The sequence below is a fragment of the Podarcis raffonei genome, chromosome 9, assembly GCF_027172205.1.
Source record: "Podarcis raffonei isolate rPodRaf1 chromosome 9, rPodRaf1.pri, whole genome shotgun sequence".
NCBI lineage: Eukaryota > Metazoa > Chordata > Lepidosauria > Squamata > Lacertidae > Podarcis > Podarcis raffonei.
In genome coordinates, this window is record NC_070610.1 from 75,001,833 (window position 1) to 75,010,721 (window position 8,889).

General features: G+C 47.1%; 1 protein-coding gene across 1 annotated transcript; it reads left to right on the forward strand.

Moving 5' to 3' along the window:
* The first annotated feature begins 1,877 nt into the window (after positions 1–1,877).
* Positions 1,878–4,819, forward strand: LOC128420626 (vasopressin-neurophysin 2-like). Its single transcript, XM_053402305.1, has 3 exons — positions 1,878–2,170; positions 4,185–4,386; positions 4,815–4,819. Exons 1-3 carry the CDS (start codon positions 2,006–2,008, stop codon positions 4,817–4,819), a joined length of 372 nt encoding a protein of 123 aa, XP_053258280.1. The 5' UTR covers positions 1,878–2,005.
* The last annotated feature ends 4,070 nt before the right edge of the window (positions 4,820–8,889 follow it).

Genomic DNA, 8,889 nt, shown 5'->3' on the forward strand with positions numbered 1-8,889 from the left:
TGGCTTCCTGCTCCATCTCTGCGGCTGGCCCTGTCTGGCTCATTGTGCTGCCTTCCCCGGGGGCTCACGAGTAACGGCAGAGACTCACAGATTGCTGTTACGGTTCCAAGGGATTGCTCATGAGCAAGCAGGCAAATATCTCCCTGGCTGGCTGCGAAAGTAAACTTTATCTGTCCGGAGCACCACTCGCCCGTGGCTGACACAATCGCTGGCAGAATCCGTGAGTGGGTGTTTCTTGAACTTCCTCCAACAAAGAAGCTCCTTTACGCCCCATTTGTGCCGTCCCTCTCTGCGCGAATGCCTTCTGCGCAGTGGAGGACCCCTTCCCTCCTCGCTTCTCCCAGGCAAGGAGTCCTGGGACCGCCTCGCCATTTCCGACGTCTGCATCTCCTCTCCACTGGACCTGCGTTTATCCTCTTCCCCGGAAGAGGAGCTACTTCTCCCGATCCCTGGAGGCTCTCTATAATGCATCTGGCTTTTGCTCTCTCCCTCCGGCACTGATGGCAGTTCCCTGACACTTGGTTCTCAAACTTAATCAGTTCCGGAAGTCCGTTCCAGACAGTGTGCTTTCCCATAGAAAGTAATGCAAAATGGATTAATTCATTCCGGACACTTTTAAAAACAACCCCTAAAACAACGAGACCATTGATCCATAAAATGAAAGCAACAAGCAATGTACTGCAGTCACACAATCAATCAATAAGTAGCTAAACTGGGTTCCACACAGTCACAAAAGCAAAACAAAAAAGAAACGCAAAATAAATAGCAAAAACAGACATCAGCGTAACAGTCAAAACGGAAGTGTGGCACTCAAATTGGAAGCATAACACTCAAAACGGAGCATGTTCGGCTTCCGAAAAAGATTCACAAACCAGAACATTTACTTCCGGGATTGCAGTGTTTGGGTTCCAAGTCGTTTGAGTACCAAGGCTTTTAAGAACCAAGGTACCACTGTAATTCATTTTCAAAAGCACTTTCCCTGTTACATGCCAGCATGAATAAAGAGCAGAGGTGGTCTATTTTGTTGGAAAAACTGGACACGAAGAAAGGGTTTAATTTCCTTCATGAGTGTAAATCACCCCAAGAATGAGATAAGCCAACAGGCGCATGGTCAGCCAAGCCAGTTGCTATGGCAACAGCCTATTGCCACCCATATAAGTGATTCTGGCACATCAGCTCATTGTGTCCGGGGTCTTGTGCTGCGTGTTGGGGTCAGGCTTGTGAAGTGAGGGAGTCTGTCCAGAAGTATTGATTTGGAGTCTGTGTTACGTCTTCAACTGCTGGAGCAGCAGAGATACTTTCTACTTGTATGTATATATCTGCAAAAGCTGTATGCATCAACATCCGGAACTGTTTTACTGAAGCCTTGTCTTCTGCCACAGTAAACGATTGGGACCTTCGGCTGCCTCTGTGGGGTGAGCGGAACTGGGGGCAACTTCTGCTACCTGGGTATCTCAATCTCACATCGCCAAGACATCTCCCTTCCAGAGATTCCTCCTTGTGCAAGGCAAGTTACTCATCCCCTGGAGTAACGTTGCACACAGAAGCTAAGGTGGCCGAAAATGAGGAAGAATCAGTCCCATCTCCACCCCCCGCAATGAAGACCCAACAAGTGCATTTAAAATCCTGCTAATGTTTTGACCTGTTTAAAATGATTTTGTATCTACATTACAAACATTTCCCATTCTTTTTAAAATTTCTTGTCTTCTTGATTCCTGAGCTTCCAGAAGTATGGCTGTTTTGTGGTGGCTGCACTTGTGGCAGAGGAGGAGGAGTACGCAAAGGGAGGGAGGGAGTTGAGGGGCGGGGCCAGAGTGAGAGGGGCGGGGCCAGAGTGAGAGGGGCGGGGCCTCCACCGAGGTCATGATGATAGAAGTGTTGTGTGGATGCAAAGGGGAGCTATGAAGGGTATAAAGAGGCAGGTGGTCCAGGAAGGAGGCAGATACAGGAGGCAGAAGCCAGGAGAGGAAGACGGCCTGTGAGCAAGATTTGCAAGCCCACCAGGATGCCTGAGACCTCTCTTCTAGTCTATGTCCTTTGCCTACTCACCTTGTCTTCGGCTTGCTATTTCCAGAACTGCCCTCGGGGAGGAAAGAGATCAGTCTCAGACATCCAGAATTGGCTTTGGCGAGGAAAGAGAGAAGTCATAGAACGCAAAGAATACCGACCGGTAGGAGAGAGAGAGAGGAGAGGATCTCAGTTGATGCACCTGCAAATCTCAATTGATGTGCCTGTCTCCGAAAGAGACTGCTTTTCTGCTCCTTTGCTGGTTCTGGGGGAATTGTTCCAAAGGTGTCTTTGTGTCCCTAATCCCTTTTCTGCTTTGCTCTGCCTCTCAGACCTGTTTCTGCTCTACAGGGATGGAGCACTGCTCCTTATGGAAGAGAGAGAGGTGCTGCAACTACTGTAGCAAAAGAGTGAAGGAATGCTCCCTCAAGGCTGCAGAGACAACCATACCTTTAAAGGACATTTAAAGCGCACCCGCCCCAAATCCTGGGAATGGCAGTCTACCCCTCACAGAGCTACAATTCCCAGGACCCTTAACAAACTACAATTCCCAGGATTATTTAGGTGCTTTAAAGGTGTCCTGAACACACGGGTTGTGCGCTGCCATAGATTTATATGTCTATATGAGAGGGAGATAAGACAGTAAGCATCTTAGAAAAGACTTTAATTTGTGTCTTAGATTGTCAAGAAGATGATGCACCTACTTTTATTCTGGCACAATCTCAGAAAGAGGCAAAGCCTCTATTAGTAATGGTGCAGGGATCTCGAAGCACAGCTTTCAACCTTCCATGCCGGCCCATTTCTGTTGCCTGCGTTAAGTGCTGCCCTTCTCTGTACTTCTGTTCCCTAGAGAAGCTTGCAGGGCTAGCAGAGCCAAGTGTGGTTGCTTGGGGTTCAGATTTGGCCCACAGCTTGCCACTAACCCATAGGTTAGACATGTGTCATACCAGCACTTGTACTGAAGCATTTACTCCCTTTCAACGCTCTTTTCCAAGCTGCATGGCAAGTACTCTGCCTTCCTGCAAGACCATTCCTTTGCAAGGGCCTCAATTAATGCCTCAATAATTAAATGTGAGTGCAGTGCAATCCTAGACATAGCGACTCAAAAGTAAGCCTTATTGAGTTCAGTAGGACTTGCAACCAGGTAAGTAAGTACAGGATTGCAACTGTTATCGCACAAAGAAGGGTGGGGATGCCGAGGTCCTCCTGATGTTATTTGGACTACAACTCCCAGTATCCTCTGGGGTATTTGGCCATGTTCTCTGGGGGTCTGATGTGAGCTGCATTGCAACACCAGCTAGAGAGCCGCATGTCCCCCATCCCTGACTTTAAGCTTCAGCACCTACTTAAAACACTTTTCTTTTATTCAGATGATTTTAATACTTTTTGCAAATTGCTTAAAGGCTTCATTACAATCAAGCGGGATATACAATTTGTTAAAGAAATACATATTAATTGGTTGTGATCAGCTTGTTGAGCCAAACGTTCACATTGGCACTCAGTTCAAATGAAGATTCCTGGTGTGATTGGAGTAAAAAGAAAGTCCATTTCTGAACTTTGCTAAATAGAAAACAGATTCAGAGAGAGGCACATCACTCTGCCTGGTAGATATGGTGAGAAACATTAAATATAAAATGATTAACTAATACAATGCCTGTATGAAATGGGGAGAGGGAGAGCAATGTGACCACCTTGAACTCCTTCGAGAAAAGGTAGGATATAAACGTTGTCATAATCATGATAATGTGCATTAAATTCAGTGTGTCTACCCTGAGTAACGTTAAGTGGGATGTCACCCATGGTGTTTAGACCTAGGACAATATGCATAGGACTTTAGCCTCAAATGGTTTTGAAAGGGGAATTAGAGAAATCCATCCTGGGGGACGGGTCTGTGTTAGCCAGCATGGTTGGATGAAACCTTCAGCTTCAGAGGTAATATATCTCTGAATACCGATAGCTAAGGCAGGAACAGGGATTCCCCTGCTTGTGGGGTACCTGGCAGCACCCAGCTTGTTGCTGTGGGACAGGGAATGTTGGTCTGGATGGATTTTCGTGAGCCCTGCTGGATCAGACCAAACACCCATCTAGTTCAGCATACCTGTAGTCACGTTGCTGTAGCCAAACCTCGAACCACCCCATTCTCTCTCTCTCTCTCTCTCTCTCTCTCTCTGTCTCAGTGCATCACCTGTGGTCCTGAAATGAAAGGAAACTGCTTTGGCCCCAGCATCTGCTGCGGAGAAGAATTTGGCTGCCTCATTGACACCGAGGAAACTCCCCGCTGCCTGGAGGAAAATGAGCTGCCTGACCCCTGCGCGTCTGGCTGGAAGTGGTGCGGTGAAGATGGGAGATGTGCAGTGCCGGGCACATGCTGCACTATCGGTAAGGGGATCCGTGTACGAGAGATGAAGCTCAGCAAGAGGGGGTGCTGGAGAGAGGAAGAGGGGGAATGTGAGTCAGAAAAGTCAAGTGGAAAACCACCGCCAAGGCAAAGACACATTAACAAGTCATGACCAAGGATCATTTAGTACGATCCCTGCAAGGCAGGAATCTCAACTAGATCATACAAGACAGATGACCATCCGACTTACCATTAAAAACTTCCAAGAACTGCCAAGCAGCTCTTACGCACAGAAGGTTCAGCAGCAGAACGTTCTTCCTAATGTTTAGTCAGACTCTTCTGTCTTGTATTTGAATCTATTGCTTTGGGTCCTGGAGCAGCAGAAAAGAATCTTGCTCCGTCTTCCATGGGACAGCCCTTCAGATATTTGAAGATGGCTCATATCACCTCTCCGTCTTCTCTTCCCCAGGCTAAACATACCCAACACTCCTTCAACCATTCCTCATCAGGCTTGGGATCCAGACCCTTGGTCACCCTGTTCGCCCTCTTCTGAACACATTCCAGCTTGTCAATATCTTTCTTAAACTGTGGTGACCAGAGTTGGACACAATGATCCAGGTTGGGTCTGAGCAAGGCACAATAGTGGTACTGTTACTTCCTTGGATACTAGACTTCTGTTGAAGCAGCTTAGATTAGCATTCACTTTTTTTGCTGCTGCATCACAGTGTTCTCTCATGTTAAGCTTGTGGTCTCTACTAAGACCCCAAGATCCTTTTCACATGTTCTACAGTCAAGCCAGGTGTCACCCATCCTATATTTGTGCACCTGGTTATTCCTGCCTACATGTCAAACCTTACGTTTGTCCCTACAGAAACTTGTTTTTTAAAAAAATTTGGGCCCAGTTCTCCAATCTGTGAAGCTCATCTTCAATCCTGATTCTCTGAGGTTTTAGCTACCCCTCCCAGTTTGGTGTCATCTACAGATTTGATGATCATCCCCTCTATGCCTTCAGCCAAGTCATGTAGAACAACAAGGGGCCCAGGACAGAACCCTGCAGCAGTCCTTTTCTCCCAGGATTGCAAGGAACCATAGGGGAGTCCTTTTGGGCCTCAGTTAGTCAAACAGCTACAAATCCACCGAACAGTTCACATCCTCTAGCCCACAGTTTACCAGCTTCACTGCAAGAATACCAGGGGAGACTTTGTGGCCAGCCCAAAAGGCTTGCCAGAAGATTAAAGCACAGGAAATCTTATATTTGTTTACTCTTTTCTTCCACAGACAGCTGCACCGAAGATGCGGAATGCGTGCGTCCCTGAAGTCCACGGGGAGGCAGCCTCCAAAACATCAGTTCTCCAACTTGTATTTCAGAACACCCTCAGAAAAAGAAGAATCCAAAGAATATCCTAAACAGCAAATAATAAAAGTCTTTTATTGCATTGTGTTGCATGTTTTGTCCTGTGTCATATATGCAGGGAAACGCTTGATATTTTCAAATACATGGTGGGGATACTTTGGGCCCCTTAACGCTGGTGTTTTATTGCAGCTGTGTTCTGGACACAAATCCACACTGGAAGTGAATTTAGCCTGCTTTAGTTGGTTAGAATAATAGAGTGCAATTATTTTGCTGTAGAGGGAAGAAAGAAAACCATGATGAGAGGAAACCAGTAATTAAAAGTTCCTTCCCCTTTCAGGGAAGAGGAAGGCTCAATTCTAAGACAATTTGTATGTACCGTATTTTTTGCTCTATAGGACGCACTTTCCCCCCTCCAAAAATGAAGGGGAAATGTGTGTTTGTCCTATGGAGCGAATGCAGGCTCCTTGGCTTCAGCGATAGCAACGCGAAGCCTCCGAAGCGCAGAGGGAGCGCTCCCTCCGTGCTTTGACGTGCTTTCGATGAGCACCGACCCCTCTCACTCTCCAGGCTTCAGGAGTTCCCGCCGCGCTCCTAAGGCTTGCGGATAGCAGCCTGAAGCCCGGGGAGCGCAGCGCCAACTCCCGCTGCACTCCCCGGGCTTCAGGCAGCTATCCACAAGCCTTAGGAGCGCGCCCCCAGCCCCGCAAGCTCCGGGAGCGGCAGCAAGGCTGCACGCAACCTTGCCGCCGCTCCTGGACCTGTTCTGGGGGCTGGGGTCGGGGGAAGCTTGGGCTTCCCCCGCCCCAGCCCCGCGGCTAAAAACCAAGCCAAGACAGTGAGCGGGATCAATCCCTCTCGCTGTCTTGGCTTCTGCCAAAGCTGCGCACAGCCTCTCCCGGCTGGAGAGGTTCTGCACGGCTAAAGAGGAAGCCAAGACAGCCAGCGGGATGGATCCTGCTCACTGTTTTGGCTTCTTTGCTCTTTGGGGCTGGGGGGGGGGAATAAATTTTTTTCTTTATTCCCCCCCCCCTAAAAACTAGGTGTGCCCTATGGTCCGGTGCGCCCTATGGAGTGAAAAATACAGTAATACTTCAGCTGCCCCATGCAATTAAGATAAAATTAGAGGCACCTTGGAAGCAGAAGCCTGCAATTAGGAAGCAATTAGAAGCAGAAGTCACAAGAAGGAAACTTCTAATTCAGATTGCAGGGGAACGCTGCTCAACAGAATTCCTTCTGAGTACAGTAAATGTAATAGAAGGAGCTTGGCTTTGGGAATGGGCATTGTCTGATAATATAGCATTCTATATAATGTTGTACCTAGGGATGCGGGTGGCGCTGTGGTTAAACCACAGAGCCCAGGACTTGCCGATAAGAAGGTCGGCGGTTTGAATCCCCGTGACGGGGTGAGCTCCCGTTGCTCGGTCCCTGCTCCTGCCAACCTAGCAGTTCGAAAGCACATCAAAGTGCAAGTAGATAAATAGGTACCACTCCGGTGGGAAGGTAAACGGCGTTTCTGTGTGCTGCTCTGGTTCCACTTTCAGATGTGTTATGTACTGAGCTGAATCCTAGAACAATAGGATCCATAATGCAGCAGTCTGATTGGTCTGCCGGAGCCACCCAATCCAGCTCCAGGTGGAAGTGAATCAGCGACCTGATTGGCCTACAGGAGCAGCCCGGAATTAGCCAATCACGCGGGGCCTATTGTGTAGATAATGTATATATACCTAGACGTTTCGGGGAAACTTTCATTCATTGCTACTATGAGCTGAACAAAGAGCATGAAATTCACACTCGACGCCGAGTATATTTCAAGATGATTGTAGAAAAACACCACAAAAGGGCCATAACATGAAGATAACCTCCAAGCACCAGCCATCCTGACCTAGCGTCTCCTTTATTCTCTTCTGAGTCAGGAATAAAAGGTCTTGCATGATTGCTCCTCTTTCTAATGCACCTGCTTTTTCAGTAATTGCCCTAATGCAGTCTGGAAAACTGATCTTCTTCCTTACCTAACAGCTGCCTTTAAGCCAAGGTGGTTATGACCAGAACAACATAACAAATTAGCGTTTCCCTCTTGCTGGGCTTGAAGAAGAAAACCAACTTACGGGAAAGCAGAGCTGGTGGAATGGTGTTAAAAAAGACAAGCTGGCCTTCAGGTTGGACCACACTCTGCTTTTCAGACCTTTTCATCCAGATTAATCGGCCATTCGGACAGAGTTGTCAGCGGCAAAAGAAGGCAGGGCTTTGCACCTTAATATTTAGTACTATTAAAGATGCAGGAGTCTTGTCATTGCCCTATACAGGTGAAACTCGGAAAATTAGAATATCACGGAAAAGTTCATTTATTTCAGCAATTCAACTTAAAAGGTGAAACTAATATATGAGATAGACTCATGACATGCAAAGTGAGATATGTCAAGCCTTTATTTGTTATAATTGTGATGATCATGGCGTACAGCTGATGAAAACCCCAAATTAACGATCTCATCAGCTGGTGTTGGTCTTCATTAAGACCACTGTGCTTCATTAAGTCCAGGTGTCTACCGGGAGATTTTGGAGCACTTCATGGTTCCTTCCACAGACGAGCCTTAAGGGGATGCTGACTTCATTTTCCAGCGGGACTTTGGCACCTGCCCACACTGCCAAAAGTACCAAAACCTGGTTCAATGCCCATGGGATTACTGTGCTTGATTGGTCTGCAAACTCGCCTGACCTGAACCCCATAGAGAATCTATGGGGCATTGCCAATAGAAAGATGAGAGACATGAGACCGAGCAATGCAGAAGAGCTGAAGGCTGCTATTGAAGCTTCCTGGTCTTCCATAACACCTCAGCAGTGCCACAGGCTGATAGCGTCCATGCCATGCCGCATTGAGGCAGTAATCGATGCAGAAGGGGTTCAAACCAAGTACTGACTACATATGCATGCTTCTACTTCTCAGAGGTCCAATATCGCTCTATTTGCAATCCTTGTTTTGCTGATTTCATTTAATATTCTAATTTTCCGAGATTGTTAATTTGGAGTTTTCATTAGCTGTACGCCATGATCATCACAATTATAACAAATAAAGGCTTGACATATCTCGCTTTACATGTCATGAGTCTATCTCATATATTAGTTTCACCTTTTAAGTTGAATTACTGAAATAAATAAACTTTTCCACGAAATTCTAATTTTCCGAGTTTTACCT

Excerpts from the sequence above, each read along its gene's own strand:
- LOC128420626 (XM_053402305.1), top strand. The coding sequence starts at position 2,006 with ATGCCTGAGACCTCTCTTCTAGTCTATGTCCTTTGCCTACTCACCTTG. Across the intron at positions 2,171-4,184 it reads AACGCAAAGAATACCGACCG|TGCATCACCTGTGGTCCTGA; the intron begins GTAGGAGAGAGA and ends TCTCTGTCTCAG.